General features: G+C 47.1%; 1 protein-coding gene across 4 annotated transcripts in view; it reads right to left on the bottom strand.

Moving 5' to 3' along the window:
* Positions 1–27,491, bottom strand: part of PTPRG (protein tyrosine phosphatase receptor type G) — a 665,484-nt gene that overhangs the window by 21,948 nt on the left and 616,045 nt on the right. For all 4 annotated transcript variants that reach the window (XM_079794570.1, XM_079794568.1, XM_079794567.1 and 1 more), the window contains 8 exons: positions 19,115–19,206; positions 12,063–12,159; positions 6,916–6,998; positions 6,596–6,730; positions 5,510–5,644; positions 2,871–3,043; positions 1,397–1,532; positions 702–848 (listed from right to left, as the gene is read on the bottom strand). In XM_079794570.1, coding sequence (XP_079650696.1) covers positions 702–848; positions 1,397–1,532; positions 2,871–3,043; positions 5,510–5,644; positions 6,596–6,730; positions 6,916–6,998; positions 12,063–12,159; positions 19,115–19,206 — 998 coding nt within the window. The remainder of the gene's footprint in view (positions 1–701; positions 849–1,396; positions 1,533–2,870; positions 3,044–5,509; positions 5,645–6,595; positions 6,731–6,915; positions 6,999–12,062; positions 12,160–19,114; positions 19,207–27,491) is intronic.

Raw genomic sequence — 27,491 nt, 5'->3', positions numbered from 1 at the left:
CTCATTCCTTCCACCTTGATACAAAATGAGAAATTACACATGGAACAGTGTGCAAAAAAAAGAGAATTTAAAAGACTGAGAGACTAGGAAATAGAAAAGCACTTAGAGATTAGAGAGACAGACAACATTGGAAAGTTATAATAAATCCTTTGAGATAACAGCTTTTCTGGTCTTAATTATGTTAACAGCCCTTATAGTCTCTTTTTCTACCTTTACTCCAAGTCAATTCCATATAAACCTTAACTGCCTTTACATTTCATGCCCCTTTCAAAGAAAAAGGAACAACCGTTTAGGAAAAGTTAACTTTTCTCTAGTATTCTTGAGCAGCTCTTTCCTAGTTTCTAAATTATCTGCTAGGATAGTCTTCAATAACTGTTCTTAATAAGGATAAGATGGGGTAGGATATTTTTTAGACAGTGAGGACTGATTCCAAAGCATTATGTCATTGTGGTCAGGGGCTGATGCCCATGTTCAGATAAAGCTGTAAACTGTGCAGAAGAAAATACAGCACCGCACTACCTACTTGGGCCCCAACAATGCATACAGAGGTCGAACTTTGTATTTCTTTGCATTACACTTGAGGAGCATAAACAGTAATCCATTGTAGTGTGTATGTTCATGCAAAAAAAGACATGACCCCAAACTCATGGCATTTCTTAATTCCTTGCTTTTTTAACCAAAGAAATGTATGAAAACGCTACCTTGAACTGTTTTTCCAGTCGTGTCTTTCCTCCTACGCCTGGTATGAGGATGCTGTTTACATAGCTATGCAGTTGATTTGAAGATACTTCAGTCTCTTTTCCAAGAATGGCTTCCAACAAGGCATCATGGATGAAAATGTACTGCTCCTAACAGGCACAATATATGGCAGTCACTGAGCAGGGCCGCCAAGGGGTGGGGCACCTCTACCCCATCCCTAAAATCCACCTTGGATGAGCTCTTCCCCTAGCAGGGACCTCCCCCTGGATTTCTCAAGCATTTACCCCTATCTGGTTTGCCCCCATACTTACTTGCTTACCCACTGTAACTTAGTTTAGGGTAAGACTGTGCTGAGTGTAGTTCTATACTCCCTACCATGCCCCAAACGACAGGTTCAATGTACACGCGATGGAGAAATGGGAGTTCAATGAAGGACTTTAGAACCGTTCTTTCCCATACTATACATCTATTTTTCACTTTCCACAGGCCTAGATCCAACTGAATTGGCTACATAAGTGCTTGTGTAGTGGCTGAGAATTCCACATTTAAGATCCACACAGAAATGGAAATCGGGGAGCCAAAGAATGGTATCACGGCCAGGATACCTTCTAATACAAACCAGTGAATTCTTTCAGGCCCCGAGAGAATGTATGTCTCCTCAACACCATTCCACTTCCAGAGCCCGGCAGCCGCTTACCTCTGTCTGGACGAGGTAGTTGCGCTGCGTCCTGATATGCTTCAGGAAGCCCAGGACGTTCACTGTGCTTTTGTCTTTGATCTGCTGCAGCATGCTGTCTATCACTATGTAGGTGCCCGTCCTGCCCACGCCGGCGCTGGAAGAGAGGAGGACACTCGGTAGGACCTCTTGCTTTCTCATGTCATGAAGCGCGACGGGAAAAATTACCACCTCAAGTGCCAATGAGCATAGAATCACCCTGTTGTTTAGACACGTTGTTCATCCTGGACGGCATCCAAACAGTTTCTGAGGACAGGCCCCACTTCCCGAGTCTCGATGGGGGCCCCGCCTGCCTTCCTACCACAGGAGCCCCAGGAAGGGGCGACCTGGCGCTCTCGGCCTCCCCGGCAGTCAGCTCCACAGCTGCTGCAGCAGGACGGGGGAGTTTCCCTTGCTGGTTTGGCCTGTGCCTGGTACCCCCAACACTCCCCGTTATTCTGGGGGTGCCCACTGTCCTTTCAGTAAATCCCCTTTCTGCCCAACGCTCCCTGCCAGTATTAGAAAGCTCCCATTTAAAGGGGTGCTTTCCTTTAATAAGCCAGGTATAGAGTAAGAATGTCACATCTGGAAAATCCGGCCTCCTCTTCACATTTTTTTGTTAAACAAAAATGGGAAGATCTAAGCCCTGTGTACTGAGTAGCAAGCTTCTTTAGGCAGTACCCCCACAGCAGGTCCTCATCTCACACTGGCGTGTGACCCCCAAGCCCTCGATAGCCATTCATCTCTATTTTAGTGATTCCTAACTTGGTTAGCAAACATGCAGCGTTCTCATGGGATTTTAAACAGAAGATGGGTTCCAACTTCTGCAGAGGATGTTGCAGAGCATGAGATCAGCCCAAACAAGTACTGAGAAAATGCTGTGCAGCTAGGAAGATAAGTCCCAGAGTAAGCAACATCCACCTGAATACCAAAGTGAAAAAAGGCCAAGAATACAATCACAAACAAAACTCAGCAAGAGCACTTTCTAAACAACCAACTAAGGCCGTTTAAGGTAGTGCAGGAGAGAAGTTTTGAAAATATAATCCTTTCATGCACTGTAATTATTTCATGGAACCCACAGGAAAAGCCGTAGACAGAAACTCAAAATCTCTAGGGTGAGAAGCTGTAAAATTGTGTTTACGGTCAGATTTTTACATATGAGCAGCCTGCAGCTTCCCTATACATAATGGAGATTTTATTAATACAATCATGTTATACAAATCAGAGTATATGAGAGTAGATTTAGTTTTAACCTTAAAAGCAGCAGAAGCTTTCTTAATATCGTGGGAATATGGTTGTTCTATGTAACAGTTCTTACTGGTCCCCGTCTTCAACGAAGACTCAGTTTCTAAATCCAACAGCAGCAGGACCACAGCGGTCTGGATTCCCAAGTCCACAGCCCCGCTCTGCCCTCTTCGCAGGACATCCAGGCAGGAGAAAGGAAGCCCCGGCCTACCTGCAGTGCACCAGCACCGGGCCCATCTCCGGCGTGCGGGCGGCCGAGGACCTCCGCACGAAGGTCAGGACGGGGAGGGCGTACTCGGGGACGCCCATGTCAGGCCACTGCGTGTAGTGGTACTGGATCACCACCCTCTCGTTCTGGCGGCCCTTGGGATTTCCCTTCTGACCCTAGAGAAAGGTGAACACAGACAGCTTTACACTGAGTGTGAGCATTCTGGGCAACAGGACCCAGTCTGGCCTCGTTCGCCCCAGCTGCTGCTCCTGGCCAGGTTATTTCCTCTCTGTGGCATCTCATGCTGTAAATGGAGACATTTTTCCAGCTGGACGAGAAGTGTCAGACATCGCTTAGGAGAAAGAATGGTTTAGGATGGTACCAAGAATAAATGCTTAAAATCCGTTTTTTGGACTTGGAACCATATAAAGCACTTTGTAATTTGCCCACTGGCCTCATTCCTGACTTCCTGCCCCGCCTCCAGAGGCCTCCTCGTGCCTTGCTTTCCACTGACAGTGACCAGGACCCCCACTTTCGCTCCACGCCCAGGGGGACCTTCAGGATCCCAAGTGCAGGTGGACCCTGAGTGACAACTGAGTCTCAATCTCTATAAATTTATCATTTTATAAATTAACTAGAGGCCCGGTGCACAAAATTCATGCCCTCAGGTGGATCCCTCAGCCCGGCCTGCACCCTCTTGCAGTCTGGGAACCCTCAGGGGATGTCCAACTGACAGCTTAGGCCTGCTCACCAGCCAGCGCTATCCCCTGGGGAGCGGGCCTAAGCCGCAGTCTGGCCTCCCTCTGTGGGCAGCGACTGGGCAGGCTGTGGCTGGCCCTGCCCCGACTCGCCCTGCTGCCATCACAGGTGGCCTCCCTCTGTGGGAGGCAACCCTGGCAGGCCAATCGGGGGACAGTGGCGTCCCCTCCCTCTGCCTGCTGGCACCTGCCTTGGCTGGCCTGGCCCCACCCGCTTGCTGGCCCCACCCTTCCACTGTTTGGTCAATTTGCATATTACCCTTTTATTATATAGGATTTTTCAGAGTCCTTTTCCTTTAAGTGGCTGAACTTTTTACATTTTAACTACTTTAGATAAAAAATTTCCCCAAACAGATTACTTACTATGATACTGCTTTTCTTATATACCTCCAAAAACTAAAAAACAAACGAACAAAACAAAACAAAAAGGTTTGCTGGCTCAGGGTCGTTACTAAATCAGCACTGTGGCCTGCGGGGTGCTTGGCCCTGCCCTACAAGGCCCCCGATGGCTCTGATTTCTTCATTCTCCTGTGAACTCTCATTTTCAATTACTACTTCATCCTCTTATCAGTGTGCAAAACATCTCAAGTTCTTATGTACGTCCTCCTCTGCCTTACGCTGTTTCTAAAATTAAGAGTAAGTGGGCCATGTTTAAATACCGGAAGGGTTTCCCTGAGTAATGGGCTTTGCAAGTATAAATCGATTGCTGGCTTGCACCAGCTCAGTTCTATTAGACAGAACACAGATAATGCGGTGCTGCTGACTTTTATATACTCTGCCATTCTTGGGGGAAAAACTAAACGAAGAAAGGACTCAATAACCTTGGACCCCAGATGGTCTTCAGAGCAACAAATTGTATATAATAATTTGTATAAATGAATTCTTCTGGAGTAAGGGGGCTACAGCTCTATCACATTCTCAACGATGCCCAAGACTCAAAAAAAAAGAAAAAGAAAAATCGGCCAAGACCCACTGCTACAAACAGCCAATACTCCAAGTCTCCACAGAGTAACTAGTCCACATTCGCAATGGGCATCGGTCCAGAGGACCCAGTGCTGCTGTCCTGATCGGAGTCTCGCTGGGACTGTGGAGTTTGAACATCCCGAGACTCCCACCCCGTGGAAAGGCTGCCTTCAGGTAATCTGTTCCTCTTGCCCAAACTCTGCGGGGCAAAACCAAGTGAAGTGGTTTCTTCACTCCAGCCCTCTGACCACTCGTGCCGCTGCACCTTTCTAAGGGGGGGTTTGGGTTATGTAGCATTCGTTTTCCACACTTATTAGTAGCATCCTGTAGGCTTAGTGTTCCTTGAAAGCTGTCAGAAAATTGGAGTTAAAAAGCTAACGCAAGCCCTGGCCGGACTGGCTCAGTGGCTGGAGTGTCAGCCGTGGACTGAAGGATCCCGGGTTTGATTCCGATCTGGGGCATGTGCCGGCTGCAGGCTCAGGCCCCAGCCCTGGTGGGGGCAGGTGCGGGAGGCAACCGATAGATGCGTCTCTCTCACATCGATGTTCCTTTCTCCCTCTCTTTTCCCCTCCCTTCCACTCTTTCTGGTGAGGATTAACAACAAAAACAAAACAAAACAAAAGCTAACTCAACACAGACGCTGACGTATCTGCCGGGTACCAAAACCTAAGAGGGCCTTTTCTAAAATGAAGCCGCCTTCAGAGAGAGGTTAAAGATCTCAGGCCAGTTAAACCCTATTCTGTGCTTTGCCAACATCATTCACACCATACAGTGGTGACAATCAAAAGAGTTGTGAAAAAAAATGCTTTAAAATCCTCTCAAAACCCCAAGCTGGTTCTGAGAACTGGCCTTGGTTGTGTGGTCATTTCCACGCAAGTTTATAAAGAGCCGCCTGGCAGCCCCCCCCCACTGCCTTGATACCTTCTTCACTTTTGCGTTTCTGACTGAGAAGCGACGGACAGTGTAGCAGGCGTGGACTTTTGTGCTCTTCAGTGTGACGATAATGTTTCCATACTCCTCACTGTTCTCTGTCGGCCAATACTGATCACATTTTCGCTGCAAAAAAAAAGAGTTGTAAATGGCATATGCAATTCTTGTCACAATTGTACTGTTGATAGTGTAACTGCAAGAGACGGCGTTAAAGCGCAGGTAGTACCGCGTGCAGCCGACAGAAAAGGAACTCACGGGCTGCAAGCCACGGGCCGGCAGGACCTCTGAAGAGGTTCCTCTCAAACAAGATCACTAGAGAAACGATCATCTTTCAACACATGAGGTACTACCACGCGGGCTGAAGAAGAGATCTGCGTGTTGGCCCGTGAGAAACGTGGGTGGGATGTTCTAAAGGAGCTGGAGGAAGGCGCCGACGCACGCACAGCTGGGGCCGCCAAAGGCCCAACGGGGCTCCATCAGCCGAAGCGAAGCTGCAGTGATTCGAGCACCGAGCCTGCAACGTAGCCCTCACTCCAGCCAGATCAGCACCATCGGGTGTGAGTTCACCGTCTAACGCGCTAGAACACTGACCACCATCTTTCAAAAGGTCCCTTTAACGCCGACCCGGTGCTCAGGCGGTCTCTTCACCTCCCGTCTGAACTGTTACCAGTTCTCTGGCTACACCGGTCCTCCAACTCCCCTGCTTTTGTTCTCTCCACCCCGACACGTGGCCGCCCCTCCTGTCCCTTTCAACCTGTGCAACTCTCCTCCTCACTCACTGACAATCTCACTTCAAATACTGGTTTCCTTACAAAATGTCTGTGCGAGAAGACACAGCCATCCATTTCCAGCATCGCCCCAATACCTGCTCCTCTCGTATCCCAGGTGACCCATGCCTACCAGTGCCCGCTCACTCCGCACCAGAGCACGGCCAGGTGAGGGCAGGGACGCTCCTCGTTCCTGTAACTCTGCGCCTGGTCAAAACACCCCCCCCTCCCCCCGCCCCGCCACACACACACAGCAGGTGCTCCATAAATACGGTTTTTGAACAAGGATATATGATTAAGAGGCTCTTACTCTTCCTTTTTCCACAAGGTTTGTAATCATGATGATGATTCCAGTGTTTTGTTCCCAAATCATCCTCCAGAAATCTTCAAATGTAGACTTTAAAGGTCCCTGGGTGGCGATGTAGGCTTTTGCTTTGTTGTAACCCTTCGAAGACGACACAGCACCAAGTCAGATGGAAGCGGTGTCACAGAGCAGTTACTTCAAGTGCCAGCCACGCAGGACAGGCTGTGCCTCTAGGGAAAGCTCTGTGCAGCATCACAACACCCCCGCACCCCTCCCCGGCCCTCTCCGACGGTCACAAACAGGCGTATAAAAACAGCTGGACTTACATCGACATAGTTTGCATTAATGTAGTCGCTGTGCTTAGAGTCTTTTCCCGGCAGAGGTCTTAACTTCACCCTGCTGTGATCATCTGTGGAGGATAAGAAGACAGAAGAGCAAACCAAAATGTACAGTTGCGAAAGCAGCAGCATTCTGAAGCACAAAACAGGCCAACAGGTTCGGTGGCATCTCCCAGAAGACCCCTGAAATCTCTGTCAGAAGAACAAACATTGAAAGACCCAGCATCTGAACCTCACGGAAAAAACACAGCCTCATGCTCTGACCTGTGAGCGCCCCACAAGGCAGACTGAGGGCCTTGTTAGTTCATCTAACCCCCTGCAAGTTGCGACCCTCCAAAATTTCCTGGTCCGACACTTTAAAACCAACTTCCAAGGCCTTTGATTAACCCACGCCCCCATCCCCTCCCCATTACTACAAACATTAAAAAGTGATTGTTAGAAACACAACCAAGTTTTTGGGTAATGGGCATTCTTAAATGCATGGCTCAGACCACAGGCACATTTTAGAAATGACCTCTGTTTTAAAAGAATGTACTTAGGAATGCTTTTGATTTTGATGAATCCCCTATTACATTTTTTTGCTGTGCTAATTTTTAAAAGTTCCCAGGTACTGTTGAATTATTTAATTGTTAAGTGTAGTATCAAAATGCAGTTATTTTAAAACTGGGGGAAAAAACCCTGTTATTGGATAGAATATTGTCTTTGCAATATTTTTGTATACAGTGATTTTTTGTTCTATCAAGTCCATAGCATCTATTTTCAGCAGCTTTTACGGCTGAATTAAATCGGAGTCCCTGCCACCCCAACAGAGCTTACGCCATTGAGGGAGCTAGAGCTGCCTGTAAGCGCACTGTCCTTGCACAGCTCTGAAGTCAATGACCAGATTTTAGGATCCACTTAACTTTAGCTGTGACCAAAAGGGGGTGATGCTATGTGCCTTTAGTTGCCCAACAGAGTGAGCTTGTGATTTTTAGGATAACAAACTAAATAAAATAAGGCTGAGGTCATAATTTTATTTTCCCTAGCTAGAAATGGGCAAAAGCCAACTTACATTTCTGTTTATAGTCATGGCCATCCAAGGCTAGTTCAAAAAGAAGCCCCATGAATGGATTAGCCCAGACACGACTGACGGACTGTATCAAACACCTTTTGAAAGCCGTCTACCTTCTGGGAATTGTGAATTGCTTGTTCTGACAAACTCAGACTATAGTTGGCATGAACAGGGCTGCCTGATAGAAACAGGCCCTGAATGAAAAATTTCAATAAGGCACCTGGATACAAACTGTTCTGGGTTCTTAGCATTATATTGTCAATTATTTCTCAGAGGGACAAATAAAAAAAAAATCCTTCAAGTGGCAATTTCACATTTAATTAATAAGGTAATAGAATGGTTAAGCAGATCAATGCACGAGCTGGCGTGCTGGCATCCACATTTACCTTAAAAGTTGTGATGCTTTGTGAGAAAGTTGTTTTTCCAGCACATTCAAGGACAAATTTTACTTGTTCCACGACATTTCCATGCTACTCTCTGCTATGCAGAGGTATTAACATAGGGGTAGACCAAGCTGATAAGTGATATGCCCAGAACCTGGCCAAATGGCCAGGAGGCCACCAAAACCCAACTCTCTGAACTCAAGACAATGGAACCGCATGATTTGAATTTGTGCAAATAAAATCACAATGGACCTGTGAAAGCATAACCACATCTAACTGGAGTCGGTGGTTTCCCAGCAAAACCAGGACCCTTGCTCACGTCACACAGAAGTTGCTTTGATTTCCTCCCTTTGCTTTGCCACATATGTTTAGCCAAGACAGTGAGGTCACCAGAAGTAAAGGTTGCTGTGGTGGAGAGCAGTCATATGAGCTACAAATCCTCACAATCTCAGCACAATGAGCCTTGACTGGATTGGCCAACAAATACTACCAGAGTCAATTCGCTCAAAGATGGAGAGAAAAGAAAAGTTTGACTCTTCTTCCTTATTCTCTTGTTTACCTGCTCCTTCTCTCAGATAACTGAAAGACACTCTTTATCAAAAAATGACTTGTGGTTCTTTTAAAACTTTATCTAGAGGAAGAAGTAAAACTACTTTCATAGATGACACCATCTTGTGTTTAGAAATTCTAAGGAATACACACAAAAATAACTATTAGAATAAATTAGTTCAGCCACGGTTGTAAGACACCATATAAACATACAAAAATCAACTCTATATATTCAGTGAACAATCTGAACATAAAATTAAGTGGACAATTCTATTTACATTAGCATGAAAAAGAATAAAATACCCAGCAATATATTGCATAAAAATGTAGCACCTTTAAAATGCAGACTATAAAACATTGTTGAAAGAAATAAAAGATGACCTAAGTAAATGGAAAGACATCCCATCTTAATGAATTGAAAGACTACTGTTAAGATGGCAGTGCTTCCCAAATTAATCTACAGATTTGATGCAATCCATATCAAAATCCCAGCTACGCTTTTTCTTACAGTAATAAGCTGATCCTTTAGCCAATTCATGTGGAAACACAAGGGACCCAGATTAGCCGGGGAAAAAATCTTGAAGAACAAAGTTGGAAGACTCACAGTTCCCCAACTTCAAAAGCTTGTTACAAAGCTATAATCAGTAATCAAGACAGTGTAGTACCGACATAAGGATAGACGTTAATGGAATAGAATTGAGAGTCCAGAAATAAACCCTTACACCTATAGTCAGTTAATTTGCATTAAAGGTCCTAAGACAATTCAATGGGGGAAAAGAAGAGTCTTTTCAACAGAGTACTGGGACAACTGGATATCAATATACAAAGAATGAAGTTGATCCCTACGTCAAACCGTATACAAATATTAATTTAAAATTGATCAAAGACTAAATGTAAAAGCTAAAACCATATTCATGACTGTGGATTAGGCAATGATTTCTTAGGTATGACACCAAAAGCATAGGCAACAAAATAAAAAACAGATACATAGGATTTCACCATAATTTAAAAAAACTAGGGTGACCCATAAATGTATGCACACACTTTAAATAAATATGAAGGCAGTTAAATGTACTTTAACTGTTTATTAAAGTACATTCTCAGAATTGAGCTACCAGCTGTTATAGTGTGTATACATTTTTTGGGGACACTCTTGTATGTGCATCAAAGGAGGACATCATTAAGAAAGAAGGCAATGCACAGAATGAGAGAAAATGCTTGCAAATCTGTCTGATCAGGGATTTCTATCCAGAATGTCTAAAGAACTCAAACTGGAAAAAAAAGGATAAGTAATCATTTTAAAAATGGATAAAGAATGTGAATAGATATTTCTCCAAAAGAAATATACAAATGGCCAATAAGTACATGAAAAGATGGTCAACATCACTAATCACTATGGAAATGGAAGTCAAAATCACGGTGAGATACCACTTCACATGCATTAGGATGGCTCTTATAAAAATAAAAAATAACAAGTGTTGATGAGGGTGTGGAGACACTGAAACCCTAACATATTGCTGGCTGGAATGTAAAGTGGTGCAGCCACTTTGGAAAACAGTTTGGGAGTTCTTAAACATTTTAAACATAAACTTACCACATGACCTAGCTATTGCATTCCTAAGTGTAATCCCAAGAGAATTAAAGATATATGTCTACTCAAAACCATATATACAAATATTTGTAGCAGCATTATTCACAATAAAAAATTTGAAATAATACAAATGTCCATTAAATGATAAATGAGTAAGCAAAACGTGGTATATCTATAGCACAGGGTATTATTTATAAGAAGGACTTAAATACTGATACAGCTACAACATGGATAAATCTTGGAAAACATCATGCTATGTAGAAGAAGTCAGACCCAGAGGGCTACATGTTGTCTGATTGCCTTTATATAAAATGTCAACATAGGCAAACCCATAGAGACAGAAAGTAGGTACATGGTTTCTAGGGAGTTTAGGGGGAAAGGGATGAACTGGGCGTGGCTGGGTAATGGGTTTCTTGTTGGGTGCTAAGAATGTTCTATAGCTAGATAGTGGTGATGGTCGTACAACTCTGACTCCACTAAAAAGCAATGGAATGTAAACTAGCTCTAAATGGGTGAATTTAATGGTATGTGAATTATATCTCACTGAAGTATTACAGACTCCAGCACTGTTCAAATTTAAGTGGTCCAATTTAAATGCACTATTACATAAAACTCTATAATGTGTTCCTTACCATCATGTATGTTAACCATAAACACCTGTGCTCTTCCTGCCCTTAATAGCACAGCATATATCATCTGCCAGTGACCCAAGCACCGATGTCTACGAAAAGTGGCAATCTGGCCATAGAAGTGGCCTGTGCTCCTATGGTATTCCTGGGCTCCATAAGAATAACACTTAATTGTCCTAGCCAGTTTGGCTCAGTGGATAGAGTGTCGGCCTGCGGATTGAAGGGTCTCAGGTTCGATTCCAGTCAAGGGCACATGCCGGATTGCAGGCTCAATCTCCAGTGGCGGGCATGCAGGAGGCAGCCGATCAATGATTCTCTCTCAGCATTGATGTTTCTATCTCCCTCTCCCTTCCTTTCTGAAATCAATAAAAATATATTTTTTTAAAAAAGAATAACACATATTTGAGTCCGGGATCTTCAGGATACTCTTGACCCCGGAAATATGTTGGATAGGATTAAACACGTGGGCCACAAGGACTGCAGGCTCACCACTTAGGGCAGAGACCAATGACCTCGTCTTAGAAAGATGGCTTTGAAAGTCAACTTACTTGATTCAATTCCAGAATTTCTATTTGTATTAAAAGATTTGGCTCTCACTGGTTAAAACAATGTCAAGAGAGCCACATGACATTAAAATTTTTTGGTTTCACATATGGAGTCACATGTGAAAACAGTGAAGCTCAGAACATTTTCTTTTAATCATCTTATTATTAAGATTAATGAAAGAGATCCTACAGCTTAAAGGAAGACTAAGGGGGCAGAAAATGTCCCCATTTCTTCCTGGGTCCTGCTGAAGACGGGTGAATGACAGACAACTTGCAAGGGTAGTTCTTTGTTGGCACCCTGCATCTGACTGCTTGGCTTTCAGCTTATACCTGGCATGAAGATTTAATCTCCTCGCAGTCGAAGAGAGCTTGAAGTTGATTACTCACATGCTAAAATGTTGATGTATCTGTTTTTGTGCTTGTTATCTGGATGATTGGAATGTTCTGCGGTGATGTTCATGTCAGCCGTACAGCGTTGGACTTCCTAGTGAAGAAAGCGCAAGATTTCAGAGGTTTTAGACACACTTGAGACGTTGAACAAGCAAAAAGTATTCACTCAGTCCCTAGCCACTGCCACTGTTACCTCCCAAACAACTTCAGAAATAATTAGTACTGACATATTCCTAACAAAGGTAGGAGGGATGTGAACAAGATAAAAGGATTTCATTCTTTACTAATTCATCAATCATCTACTTTAATACAGATTTGTCCCTAGACATGGGGATTACAAAAGAGTATCTCTTTTTAAGTCTGTCACAGTCTCATGGGGGAGAAAACCATGCAAAAAGATAATGATAGTCAAGCCTGATTCACAGAAAAGAGGCCTGAAGAAATTAGGGTCGGAACATAGAGGAATGTCAGATGGGAGATCATTCACGGGTCCTAAAGAATGAGCCAGCATTTTCCAGGCAGATGTATAAAGCCCCACCATGAGTTGCAATATGCTTATCAATTATATAGTCTCATTTAAAAAATATTTATTTATTTGAGAGAGGGGGGAGGAAAGGGTAGAAGGAGGGAGGGAGAGGGATAGGGAGAGAGAGAGGAAGAGGGAGAGAAATTGATTTGTTGAGAGAGAGAGAGAGAGAGATTTGTTGTTTCACTTATTTACACATTCATTGGTAGCTTCTTGGGTGTGCCCTGACCAGGGATCAAACCCACAACCTTGGCGTATTGGGACGATAGTCTAACCAACTGAGCTACCCGGTCAGGGCTACATACCTCATTTTATAACTATCAGATTGCAAATGGACTATAATGACTCAGTCCTGAAATGACACTGATATATAGCCCAATCGTCATATCTGGCTCAAATATAAGTCTCTGATAATTATTTGTGAACTCTAATTTTATTTAAATCACCCTTCTTTAGAAAAACAGCAGAAGCAGCAATTCTCATTGGCTACCTGTGCCATGGGTCTAAACATCATCCATTAGCCTAAACCAGGTTGCTGTAAAGTCAAATTTTTCTACACTGTTATGCTTCAAGCCCAAGAAAGTGCTGGAGCTAACTAGTAAGGGAAGTCCTTGGCAGCGCGCAGCTGCTCCGGAGCAGGAGCGGTGGCCGGATAATCAGGAGGCAGTTTTCCACGCGGCAGCTGTAGCAGCGTTGAGGAGCGCGCAGGCTTGCTGTCACAGAGGAGCCGCAGAGCGGTTGTGGATGTTTTCCACAGTGTTCACGTCGGGCATCACCAACACACGACTTGCACATTCAGAGAGGACTTCTGGTGACGAGGTCTCTCCTCTCCGAGGAGGAACCCACTTTAGTCAAAGCAGCCCAGGTGTACAAACAAAGGGGCGCCATCTAGTGAAAGAGACCACATTCGTGGCTCCTGGTTCTGGGGCGCTGTAAACGGAATTTTTCATAATTGTGGGCCCTCCCAGTTGTCCATTAAAAAAAGAAGAAGAAAAGCCCACAGGCATGAATTCAACACACTCCTCTGTGTGTTTCATGACAATGCTTACCCTTTCCTTACTCTTATTAAGTGTGATAAACTCTGATAATTTCTATTCTCGTGGTTTATAACCTATGGCTTGGCAAATGCTGGTTTAAAAAGGCCTAAGGCTGCCTTCGGCTTTTCCCCCTAAAACGAAATAAAGTGTTGTGTTGAGCACAGAGCGATGAGTCTGAGGTCTCAACATGGACCGCGCATACTCCGCGCACCTGGGGAGCTGGGCCTTCAGAATGGCCTAGAAAGCCCGGGGAATACTCTTTTGAACAGGATCAGGGCAGAGAGCCTTTGAAAATGGATCTGTCTTCCGGAAAACATGAATTCAATCTATGCACAGATCCCTGAAAAACGTGACACCCTTTGCTTCTGGGTTTTGAAGGTCATGGGCTGGCATGTACCTCTGCAGGGCTGAGCTGCTGAAATAGTGCGCCGAGAGACCCCAGCTTCCAGTGCTGTAGTCTGGGATGCGCTTCGTTTGCTGGTGTTTCCCCCCACTGTGCGAGTCTGACCACCCCAGCCACGCACTGAGGTTGAGCCTCTATTATAATGTAATGCAATTGACCGAGCCTGCTTGGGAGCAGCTGTCTGCACTGCTTACAGCAGTCATCCGACATGGCCAATCAGACTCGTGGTTGTCTAAAACCCGCCATCGGATCCGTTGCCTCTATTTCACTTTTCCAATTATGTGAATGACAGAAAACAAAGAATAGTCATAAACCATGTGAAATCTGATTTTATTAGAAACCAGGGCGTTTGCCTAAGGCCTTGTGATTTTGTCTTGTTGATAGTGATGTCATCTGTAATTCCTCGCAGTGCTGCCTGGCTCACTCAATGATAACATCGTCTGATCTCGGAGAGCGGCTTTCCCCATCAGAACCGGCATTTCAAAGTCAGTGTGATTTTAACAGGTGCTGAAACCTTCCAAGTGACAGTGGCGGATGGAGTGTGTGTAAGAAAGCTACCTACTTAGCCCTCTGACAAACAGTTTAGGATTTGAGCTTGTAAGTATTTTACTGTCTACATAACAAAGCTGGAATTCTCAAGACGACATCCTTAGTACTAAGAGGTACACAGCCACAGAAGACGAGAGATTTAAAATACGGTGAAACTTCAAAAATGAACAAACACACACACACTAAGAGCTGACAGTCTCAGGATTCCTGGGAGGTGAAGCAGCATAATCCCCCTCTGCGTGGAGGCCTGCTGTCCTGCCATCGGAGGCACAATTGGAACAAATGACAGGACGAAAACACACCTGGACATCTCTCGGCTGCCTCAGCGTCACAAGCAGGCCGAGGAGAATATCCGGGCCTGCTGACCCCTGTGAGACCGAGCGTGTACCATTCTCGGGGCCGGGTTCAGCCAGCTGCTGGTCACACTGCCGCGTTCCGCCTGGACTCCGCTCAGGCCACAAACTGCTGCCTATGATTTCCTTCCAACACTGCCCTGACATTGCATCCTCACCCTCAGAACCCCCGGAGGACGGGGGCGGCGTCCACATTCCTAGCCAGCCTCCCCAGGGCCCATCCCGCCCCTCACCAACCCCTTCCCATTCCCAGATGGTGTTAGCTCTGTGCCCTCTGACTCCTGTGCTCGGCTTCCTGCCACTTACCTCGCCCCTAGCTCCCCAGGCCCTCCTCTGCCCCCGCCACCCAGGTGTCTAAGGAAAAGCGCCGCCTCACGGCTCCAGAAAGCCAGCCCGTCTTTGAGTGTCATCGTAAGATAAAATGATCTTTTCTACGCAAATTGTGGAACTTGGCTCACTCACTTTCGTCTCACCCTTCGTATGAACCTCAACTTAGTCAACCATGATTTTCTTCATAATAAGAGTTTAAAAATGCTTTTCTTCAGGACCTTGAAGATCCAAACTGGCATTTTGTCCCTGAGGCTCAGGAAACTCGACAGGGTCTTTCCCTGCAGGGGGCGGTCTGCACGCAGCATCACCCCTGTTCCCCTGATGGCCCCGGCCACACGCACTCCCCATTTCACATAAAGTGACTGGGGCCGCCGGTCCCCCAGCGCAGGGGCTCAGGTGGACACGGCTTTGTTCTCTGGATTCAAGATGAGCAACGGGCCCAAATTTAGCTCAGCTGGAGTTAATTGTAACCGAGGCAATGCCCCCAAGGATCTGGTCAAGGGTCCTGGACCTCTGGCCCCATCCTGCACTCTCCTGCCCCGGCCTATTAATCCTGTCGACCCCAGGGGCCCGAGCTCCCCTTTAGGAAGGGTCACGCGAGCACTGCGCCCGAGGGAGCCCCTGGATGATGACGGTGGGGCCTGGGAGCCTGAGGCTGAAGCCGGCTCAGGCAGCCAAGGGAACAGAGTCACTGACCGCCTCCCGAGACAACGATCGATGTTATGCCCAGTGGCTGCAAAAGCCGCTAGAGGTATAATGTGGCCAGCTTCTCACAGGCTCCAAAATTTACCCGACTAGACAGAAAGCTTGCGTTCAGCATCACCAGAATGACCACTGAACCGTTTTTCTCCTCCTCCTCCAAGCAGCACAGTATGAGAATGTAACAGCTATTCTCCACAATTTCCCCCCACTGCCACCCATGATTTTTGAACAAGATGGGGCAAATAGAACTTCCGGTGAAATACCCAATCATTCCACAGGGATCCGCTCTTCCGCGCTCCCCGGACGCCGTGTCTGTGTGAGCATTTACGTTGCTTGGCCCGCGCCCAGCACGTTGAACTTGAGGGCAGGGCCGCTCTTTAACTCCCCTTGTACTTTACATTGTGGCAGATTACCAGGCACTCGTCCCTGATACATGAGCTGTTCTATTCTCCATGGCCAATAGCCACTGGCAAGTGGTATTTCTCTATAATCTTAAGATTAGTTCTTTGATTTTAGGGCTTTATTCAGATGGTTACGTAAGATTTTTATAAGTCAGCTTCCCAGAAATCTGGGAAGGCTCTAGACCAAAAAGACCATGTCGCGGGCTGCTGGCATTCTCGGTGGGGGCCCCTGAATTTTGGCTCCTGCCCCTGCCCCGTCTTCAATCGCCAAGGCGATGGCTGGCCCCTCAGCGGCATGATGGGTCTCAGACAATCGCTGGCATTCCTGGTTTTTCTCCGCTGACGTCAGCTCGTTGCAGACACTGAGGGAAGTCTGGAGGGTGTCGAGGTTCAGCCTGCGGGCTCGCTTCAGAAAGCCGGGACTTAACACCTAAGGCTGTCATTTCAAAACGAAGCCTCCCAAAGCCTTCGTTTTCTCCTGGGCCAAGTTTCCTCGTCTGTAAAATGGGGACAATAAAGCAGCCCCCGCCTGGGTGGTCCTAACGAGGGAGGTACAGGCTGGCCGTCGTCGTTCCACGTGAGAAGACCTGGCAATCCGGGGTGAGGTCACTGCTCCCTTACCACGATGAGGGTTTTGTGTTGTGTTTTTAAAATCACACACGATCTCCTTTTCTGACCTTCCTTTTATAGCCCATTACGATCTCCTGTTTCTAAACCAGCCTCAGTATCTCCTTCCATAGCCTGTTACCAGTTTTCCTTTTCAGCAGAGCCAGCCAAAAGCAATACTATTACTGTTTTTAAATACTGCCCATTGCCCCTACATTAGAAGCTGACAGTGTATCCGTGAGTTCTCGTGCTGTGTCTCATTCCCTTTCGCGTGGCTCCCTTACCGTTCTCTTGAGAAGGAAGGAGATGCCTCCTGTTCTGAGCAGCTCTGGTTTTCAACCTTTCAAACCAGACAGACTGTGAAATGACACCAGCAGAACAACGCTTGCCCCCTCCCTCCCTAACGACCTGCTCATAAGATTTAAGCTCTAAAGTTCAATACAGGCTCCAAAAGCTGCTGGCCTCCGCCTTTTTTTTAGGCTAGAAATAGGGTGCAGATGCCCAGGATTTGATAACAGGCATGGTTTTGATGCTGCAGCAAAGCCATTTTAAGTCCCATCAAGTTTACAGAGGTGTAGCTGATTATTTTGAATAATTAAATGGTGTCGAAACCAGCTGTGATGAATAGCACTGGGGTCTCAAATCATAAATAATTGAGAAACTGGAGTTGCATTTGATCATCCTGATCAAATTCTGTTCTCCGGAGGATAAATGTTTGTCCTGAATACCATCAACATTGTTAAATGCCTCAATATTCTCGCTCAGTCATCCAGCCAGCAGTCAATGGAACTAAATCACTCTAACACCACACACAGTTGCTGTCCTCATGAATACAAAACGTTTCACTTTAAACCATGCTCTCTGCAGCTGAATAGGCTCCCTTTTGGGTAAGCGTCAGGCACATTACATACTTGACATGTTTTTATTTGTTCCCTGAAACACGGCTGGGCAGGGTAAAAATCGCTCTACCACCTCTGCTTTGATACCGCTCAAAAAACAAAGCAAAACAGACACTAAGAGAAAGGCTTTCTTTCACACGCGTTGTCACTGTCACTGCCTGGGGACGGCCTTCGGACTCAGGATCTGCACAGAGACGGGCTCTGGCCCCCTTGCTATTGCTCATCCTCCATGCGGAATCGCCGCACCTCCCAGCTGTGCGGCCCGAGAGAATGTCTCAGGGCTTGCCTTCCATCACTTCATCTGATCCTCATGCCCATTTGGGACAAGAGGTGGGCAGGTTAGCATCCTCATCGTCCTTTCCGTTTTCAAGTAGAAATGAGACAGAGGGAGGAACCGACTTGCCCAGAACGCCAGAAGACAGCTGAGCTGCCATGCACACTTGGCCTCCGCGGCACGGCTCCCGCTGCCAGGGATGTGCCTAGCGCGGCGCCTCGGTGGGGAAAAGGGCAGTCTAGTCTGTTTAATCGCTCCCATCGCCACCCTGTCACTGTGAACTGGCAGGGACCCCAGAGCTGGCAGGCTGCTGCGAGCTGCGCGCTACCTTCCTCCCCGTACCCAGTGCTGGGAGCCAGGCGGCTGGGAGCCCGTCTCCTCTCCCAGGATTCCTAGCCCAGGCAGCATCGACCTGCGCAGGCCTCCCTCGCCATGACCCCAGCGCTTTCAAAGATGAAAGTTCATCATTCATTTTCCCCAACTTGAGGATGTCGGTGACGCTGGGGCCATTTTAAAAACGAGGATGCTGGGCTCAGAGACGCAGTGACTGGCCCAAGGGTGGCACAGCTCATTAGGGCGGAGCCAGCATCGCCATCCTCAGATTCCAAATCTGCAGGCCCCGCCACAGCTGCGCACCCTGGACATGGGGGGGTGGGGGTGGCGGGGGACGGAGACGATGAGCCCTGTCCTCGTGGTGGCTGCAGCCCACTTAGGATTAATTAAAGTGAAGACAGAGCCCGAGTTCGCCTCTCCACCTCTCAGCCTGTTCTTTCACGGAAGTGCATGCTGGGGGCCTGATTTTTATTCAGACAAGAATGCCTGTTAAAATGGGAAGTGTAAGGAAAAACAGAAAACTATACACAATCTCCGCTTTCCTCATGGTTATGCTTGAAGTCCATTCATTTCAGGTTTTCAAAAACCCCTGTCAAACGAGAACGAGGTCCCTGGACATTTCCCTCTGCAACATACCTCAAAATCCTCGGAGAAGCCATGCTGGTTATTGGAATAGAGCTCCCCGATGTGTTTCACAAACTGTTTCACCGGGATGGCCTCCATGTCATCTGGGAAGAGAACGACACTCAGAGTCACACAGTCTGTCTCCACAGAACAAGCAGCTCCGGTAAGGGGGCCGAAGACAAACGCGGGGTTCTCGGAAGGAAGGACACCACGTGCCCCCTGAAACAGACGTCCTCGAGACAAGCATCGGGGTTCACTTTACGTCAGGGTCTCATTACGATTTTGAATGTTTATGGTTAAACGTGGTTTTAAAAAAAGGTACATCATAAAAATTACCTCTATTTTTATATTCAAGGCAATTTACCTAGTCAAATTGCCACATACTCTTAACTAAAAGTCTGATCTTATCAAGGGTACCTATTTGTCAAGACATTTTATCACAACCTCATTGGATTTTTTAAATTGCTATTCAATGGGGCCCAGCTTGAAGTTGGGGCGATTAAGTTCTAGTTGCAATCTCTGCAGGCTAAGCAATCTATATACACCATTACAGATAGATGCCACGTACAAGCCGCCTTAGGGTTCAATGCCATCTATGTAAAGTATTCAAGATTTTAGTTCAAGACAGCTGTGTCCGCACGATGCCAAGTAATCAGTTTGGCTGAAGTAACGGGAGTTTTTTTGGTGCCGACAGCCTAGGTACGGATTCAGGAAGACGCCCCGTTCCAATTTGTTATGTTGTCACTCCACGAGGGCGCTCTCAGTTCCTGACCCACGTGTGCCTCAAGCTGCTCTACCCAGATCCGAGCCGATGCTTGAGGGCCCCGGAGAAACGGCCACGCCCCGCTAACCGGGGAGCCCCAACCTCTCCCCTCCCCCACCAATATTTCCTTTAAAAAAGACTCCGCTGAATTTGAGATAAACAACAGACATGACATTTACTTTATTCAGAGTGAAAGATCTTTGGCAAACGCACAAACATCTAAACTGCCACAGATGCTTTTCTTAGCAAAGGGTATGAAGATCTGTATGTGTAAATGAGGTCCTACTTTGGCAAGAATGTTAGAGATCCAGGCCTGACAATCTGATTCCCCTTCATCTGGTGACAGCTAACATTGACTATGTCATTCCCCCTCTACTTTCTTCCGAGAGAGCAAAGCTCCAGGGTGGCTTTTTGCATCTATTGACATTTTCAAACTTGAATCATTCTTAAGCGGAAAATAGCATCTCTTATATTTCGTTTAAGGAAGGTGATTTATGTGTTCATAATCCAAACTGCTTAGCACGAGACATGCTCCTTGTCAAACAGGTGCCGCTCTGTAAGCGCACATTCTTTCTGTGCGAACAATTAAAGACCTAATCATTTTAATTGGCCACCTTACGAAAAAATTGCCAAGTTATTTACCAATATTCCAGGATTGAAGCTGTTCATGAATATGCAATCACGCTGCACGCCCAAGAAATCTATAGCTCCGTGATGATGTAACCGGCATTAACTAAGTAAGCAGAGCCAAAACGTTTCCCCAGAATATTTAGCAGAATGCACAGTTTAAAAAAAAAAAATGTTCCCCACATTATCTGATCAGTTCACTTAAAATGTTCAGAAGTAAGCAAATTCTAAAATGATGATCAAATGGCAAATACATTAGCTTGGGCTGGAAAAGGGGTTAATTATGTACAAAATTGGAGAGTCTCTAAAAGAGTAACCCAAGAATAGGCTCATCTTCAGACAAGAGGCAAAATGAGAGAGATGGCATGAAGCTAGCCCCTCAAACGCTCCCGGATACCGACGGCAGCCTTTCTCTCCTGTTCATTGTCAAATGAGACATTCCTGTTTGCAAGGGCAGAGTGTCATCGTTAACAGTCAGAGGTGGAGGACAATGACAGGTGAGAACTGTAGATTCCTAATAAAGGTATGGTGAGCACATGGACTCTAGTTCAAAATAAGAAAAAGACATGTTCGCTTTAAAGCTATGTTTCTCCACAAGGGACAAGCCACAGCATTTTAGAGGTCACAGCCTACCTCAAGTCATTAAAACCATGCTTTAATGTTAACAGTCCTCTTTTTTCCCCTGAAAAGTGCTCATCTGTAACACCCAGGCTAATGCCATACATGCCCAGGAACTGGGCTACCCGCTGCCCCAGGGCTAGATGCAGCAGAAACCCAGCAGGGCTCAGCAGGCTCATCCTGGCAAGAGATGACTCACTAGCCTCTCCAATTCTCTTCTTTATCCAAGGAAGTCTAATCACTCCCCTCGGGTTACCAGGCATCACCGGAAACGCCATGAAACTGGCAGCCAGCCAGCCACACACACACACACACACACACACACACACACACACGCCCCACATGCACGCTGCACTGGCCACTGTCAGCTACGCAGATTACACGTTATTTGTCTTTTAATCAAGATAAATGAAACTGAGGGGCCATAAATCTTTTTTCTCGATATGAAGATGAATATAAGGCTATGACTAATTAGAAGTCCTAATAGTTTTCCTCTTATACAGTTTTTCTATTAAATGTCTGTCAGCATGAGCCAGATAATTATAAAATTGCTGTATCCAGCAGAAGGCCAGGCAATTAGGGCACCATCCCAGACCTGAGCTGCTCGGTTTTCATCTGGACGGACCCTCTGTTACAGGAGCACGTCCATCGGAAAGATGTTATTTCCACGAAACATCGGAGTCTCATTAACGAGTGCAGCGAATAGTAGGCAAAACCACGGACCAGGTGCTTTCTGTGCCCTTTTATGTAGTGCATGCATGAACATGTATGATTTTCATACTCATCTTAGAGTGGAGAGACAAGCTCAGAAAGATTAACTGAAGGCTGCAGTATGGCTGCAAAAGCTGGCCACCGACCCACGGTCCAGATGCTCCGGCTCAGAGACCGGGTCTGTCGGGGCAGAGTGAATGGGAACCCCTGGATGAGGCCCTGACTGAGCCCCCAGGACCCAGCCAGAGGGAAGTGAGGTGGCCTCTGCCCGATGGAGCCTGTGTGTGGGCAAGTGAATGCGGGGACTGCATTGAAGCACATGGTGAGGACGAGAAGTGCCATCAAAGGGATGGAGCTGGTGGCTCAGGTGAGGGCGCCTGTCCCTGATGCAGTGGGGGCTCAGTCAAGTGAGGGTGCCTGTCCCTGATGCAGTGGGGGCTCAGTCAGGTGAGGGCGCCTGTCCCTGATGCAGTGGTGGCTCAGTCAGGTGAGGGCGCCTGTCCCTGATGCAGTGGGGGCTCAGTCAGGTGAGGGCGCCTGTCCCTGATGCAGTGGGGGCTCAGTCAGGTGAGGGTGTCTGTCCCTGATGCAGTGGTGGCTCAGTCAGGTGAGGGCACCTGTCCCTGATGCAGTGGGGGCTCAGTCAGGTGAGGGCACCTGTCCCTGATGCAGTGGTGGCTCAGGTGAGGGCGCCTGTCCCTGATGCAGTGGTGGCTCAGTCAGGTGAGGGCACCTGTCCCTGATGCAGTGGGGGCTCAGTCAGGTGAGGGTGTCTGTCCCTGATGCAGTGGGGGCTCAGTCGGGTGAGGGCACCTGTCCCTGATGCAGTGGTGGCTCAGTCAAGTGAGGGCGCCTGTCCCTGATGCAGTGGTGGCTCAGTCAGGTGAGGGCGCCTGTCCCTGATGCAGTGGGGGCTCAGTCAGGTGAGGGCGCCTGTCCCTGATGCAGTGGGGGCTCAGTCAGGTGAGGGCGCCTGTCCCTGATGCAGTGGGGGCTCAGTCAGGTGAGGGTACCGGTCCCTGATGCAGTGGTGGCTCCATCAGGTGAGGGCACCTGTCCCTGATGCAGTGGTGGCTCAGTCAGGTGAGGGCACCTGTCCCTGATGCAGTGGGGGCTCAGTCAGGTGAGGGATACTGTCCTTGATGCAGTGGTGATGGGGGAGAAACAGAGACCAAGAGCTGAGTGGAATCCCAGCGAGGATGCTCGCACTAACCCCCTCGCACTAACCCCCTGCCACACAGGAGATGGTTACGGTCTGAGGGCAGTCGGTATAAAGAGAAGGCAGCCACCATTTATTAAGCCCTCATTGGCTGCCAGGGACTGTGCCTCATGCTTTTTCATAGACTTATCTTTGTAAGAACTAGGCAAAGGGGACCTTGCTATCCCCCATCACACACAAGGAAACCGAGGGGACTTGTCTCTAGTGACACCATTCCTCAGTGGTAGAGCCGAGATTCGAATCAGGTGCACGGAGCCCAAACCTGCGCTCCTGTGCGCCGAGATGCGCTCTCCAAGCCCCACGGCGTCAGGAAGAGCACGGCCTGAGAACAGCTCAGCAACCCGATGAAAGGGCACTTCCTAATTTTGTGCCAAAAATGTTACTTGCTGGGTTTTCACATCACCAAGGTATACTCCATTGGGCCAAAACGGGGCTGCTACTGTCATCACGCAAGCACCCCGTTATAAAATGTTTGAGAGTCTGTTGCAAATCAGCACCTGCAACGTGGCCTCGCTGTTAAATGATACTATTTATACTTTCCCCCAGACTTGAGCCCTTTGTGGTTGGAACTAAACTCTGTAGGAAGAGGCCTTTTATTTTGGCCCGTCGGCAACAAAACGCCCCGTGGACCACTTCCCAGGAAGTTGAGATTAACCTCTGGTTCGCAGGCACCGGAGGCACCGGAGGCACCGGAGGCACCGGAGGCACCGGAGGCACCGGAGGCAGGGGTGAGCACCCCCTCAGAGAAGGTGCCGAAGCCGAGGCTTCTCAGGAGGAAAAGGAGCGGAGCAGCGTGGCCGCAAAGGCAGCACCGGGGAGACACGGGAAAGTGGGTTTGAACACACAAAGAAAGCGGGTTCCAAAGCCTGCGGCCATGGCTCTGCTGTGCTCACACGTTCAAGGCCATGGAGGGAGCGCCCGGACTCGGTCTACGCTTCTAACCCGCTCGCGGGTGCTGAATTTGCTGGTCATCAAACACACGTGGAAAAACGGCTTTCTTGTCGGCAATTTTTGGTGTGATATCCGAAAGGAAAAATCAGCCACCAGGGGGCACTGCCGAGGCCCAGCCCGGGACACCTCCGGGAGGCGCTCCAGCCTGCGAGTCCGGGACATTGTGCAGCTGCCCGGCTGCCAGCCACGGTGACGGACACGCCCGAGTGCCGGGCACCAGAGCATGGTGTGCCCCCCTCTGTGCGACTCCCCTTCTGCATCTCTAACATGGGGGTAATGACAGGACCTAACAGAGTGTTATGAAAAGTAACCTAGATAACACAAGTCCTTGTAAGAGGGCTTGGCCTTTAGCAAATACGTAACGATTGTGACTTACTGTCCGGTGCTAACTGCTTTATGCGTATGCTCCCCGAGATCTAGGAGCTGTCATCACCTTCATTTAATAGATGGGAAGATGGGCTCAGAGACCAAGGTCCACTGTCATTATCAAGGATGGGGTCAAAGCTGACCCCAAGGCTGGCTTCTTCCACCTGATAGGTTCTCTCTAGACCTTCAACTGAAAATACATGGTTAGCCCTGAGCAGTGGTTAGAGCGTTGGCCTGTGCACCGAAGGGTCGAAGGTTTGATTCCCGGTCAAGGACACATACATGGTTGCAGGTTCAATCCCCGGCCCCATGGGGTGCGTGCGGGAGGCAACCAATCAATGTGTCTCTCCCACATCGATGTTTCTCTCTCTCTCTCTCTCTCTCTCTCTCTCTCTCTCTCTCTCTATCCTCCCTCCCTCCCACCTTCTTTAAAAACCAATGGAAAAAATATCCTTGGGTGAGGAGTAACAAAACAACAGAAAAAGGAAATACAGGGTTAGAGAGGGCAGAGAACCCATCAGTTAGCTGCCTGGGCTGCCTGCTGCAGGGCTGCTGAACACACACTCCTGCTTGCTTACTCGGGCAGTGTGAGGGTCTATCATTACCATTAAAGAGTCCAAGGGGCTAAGTCACTCACTCTGTGATCAATCTCTGTCAAGTTCATTTAGCCCGTAGTGGTTCCCTCAGCCCCCTTCCAAATTCCAGCCAGACCTGTCCGTGGGCAAGGAGAACCTACTAAGTCCCAGCACAATGCGTGGCTCAGACCCTCCCCAACGCCACGTCCCAGGACTGGGCTGTGAGCAGACAGGGTGGAACGCAGTGTCCTTCTTGCCTGTCCCGGGGCCCCAAGGCCACGCTCAGGCCTCTCTGTGCCGGTAATACCTCTGTATCCACTTAGGAGGATACATTTAGGCAACTATGAAACACGAGGACAATACCGAGACTTCAGTCCCTGAGTCGGGACACAACAGCGGAGTTTTGTCCGGACTCTGAGGAGGCAAGGAGTGTTGGGGAGATGGGAACATTTTATTTCCTGCCATCAAAAGAAATCTCTTTTCATTTGTGACACAGTGAAGTCAATAAAGAAAGGGCTTCATTATAGTCAAAAGACCAATGAATCTTCTTTGGAGATAATCTCTGCATAAATAAAATATGCCAACAAGGTTGCTTTACACTGCGCCTTTAAAACCCTTTTATACGCTGGCACCTGCTGAAGCCGGGGACCTGCCACTAAGGTCTGTTTTAACTACCGGAGAGGCGTGGACCATTTCTGGATTTCTAAGCTACTGGTTAGCAACAACATTTTGTATTGTAATGCTCTTATCAGAAAGTGAGATTTTCTAACTTCCAGGGAAAAGCATAAGCTAAGTTCTGACTTTAAAAAGCTATATATAACGTAAGTGTAAAAGAGTAAGTAATACAGTATAGTGAATAGCCCCACCAGTGTGGCTCAGTGGTTGAGTGTTGACCCATGAACCAGGAGGTCACGGTTTGATTCCTGGTCAGGGCACATGCCCAGGTTGTGGGCTTGATCACTAGTAGGGGGTGTGCAGGAGGCAGCTGATCGGTGATTCTCATCATTGATGTTTTTATCTCTCTATTCCTCTCCCTTCCTCTCTCTGAAGTCAATAAAAACATAATATTTTTTTGAAAATACAGTGAATATAATTTGTAGATGACATATGTACACAAGGCTTCATTAATAACTGCAGCAAAAATATTATTCAATTTTGTTGTTTCAAAACAATATTCCCATGTACAATTTAACTTATCTGGGGGAGGGGGAGGCCCACTTTCCCCAAACATCATATAGGGAGGGAGCAGACACTGCAATTCACAATTTTTGTGATAAAGAATTGATGTCATTTCTACAGTGATTGGAACGTGACCTCAAAAGCACTTCTTTCATGTTGGATAAATCCTGTTGCATTAGCCACCACGTTTTACATAAGTGTAGGTGAGACCAGGAAAAACTATCTATGCTCTTATAAGACTGTGTACACTGCAGGTCTAAATTCCTAAATATGTTAAACTTTGTATAATTGATCAACTTAAAATTCTCAAAAATACCTATAGCCCTAGCCAGTTTGGCTCAGTGGATAGAGCGTCAGCCTGGGGACTGAAGGGTCCCGGGTTCGATTCTGGTCAAGGGCACATGCCCGGGTTGCAGGCTTAATACCCAGTGGCGGGGGGGGGGGGGGGGGGGGCGGGGGGCATGCAGGAGGCAGCCAATCAATGGTTATCTCTCATCATTGATGTTTCTCTCTCTTTCTCTCTCTCTCTCTCTCTCTCTCCCTCCCTCCCTCCCTCTCCCTCTCCCTTCCTCTCTGAAATCAATAAAAATATATTTTAAAAAACAACCCATAAACTGCTGTCTGCAAGGGCTGACTCTAGAAAGGTTAGCAAAGCTTTCCTTAACCATTTGTCTATTTTATATTACTTCTCTGAAGTCAGCATAACTTACTGATTCTCCTTATGCTTCGGAATAGAAAGATCAGAGCTATTTATTTATGAATTTTAACCACAGCAGAATCATCCCAAAATTGCTGATTTAATGTATAAATTTAGTCAACATTCAACATGTTTATGAATCCTCCTGGAGTCATTTAAATCACACAGGGAATAAAAGTACTAGTGGGTTGAGTCTCTTCCTTAGGAAGGAAGAGAATAAAAATGACCAGAGAACGAAGGTAAGGGGAAAGAGTCTTTGATATGGAGGAAACTTTAACCAGTTAACTGCCAGGATATTTTGAATTTAATTAAAAAAGGTCCGCTGCTTGTGTCTATAGACACTTATGGCGTACAAATGGTTAACAGCAGGATGATGAATTCCAAGACAATGAACGAGAATTTAGTGCCGAAGCTAATAGTTAGTGAAAGTAATGACAAAGAACAACTCAGAAAAAAACCCTAGAGAATATTCACATTTTGAATTTGAAGAGGCCTTGATTGAATGAAGCAATATCCAAATGAGGAGCCCCAAGACCTGAGATCTGAGAACTGCCAAAACAGCACCCCAAGAGGTGGCAGGGCCATTTCTAAGCATCTGTGCCCTGAAGTCTCACAGAATTATAGCGCTCTCTCCACCATTTATCTATGTCACCTACAGCAAATTAAATAACAACTCTGAGCCT

The sequence above is a fragment of the Cnephaeus nilssonii genome (genome assembly GCF_951640355.1).
Source record: "Cnephaeus nilssonii genome assembly, chromosome: 17".
NCBI classification, from domain to species: domain Eukaryota; kingdom Metazoa; phylum Chordata; class Mammalia; order Chiroptera; family Vespertilionidae; genus Cnephaeus; species Cnephaeus nilssonii.
Note: the sequence above shows the minus strand (reverse complement) of the source record. Positions and strands in the feature narration are given on the sequence as shown.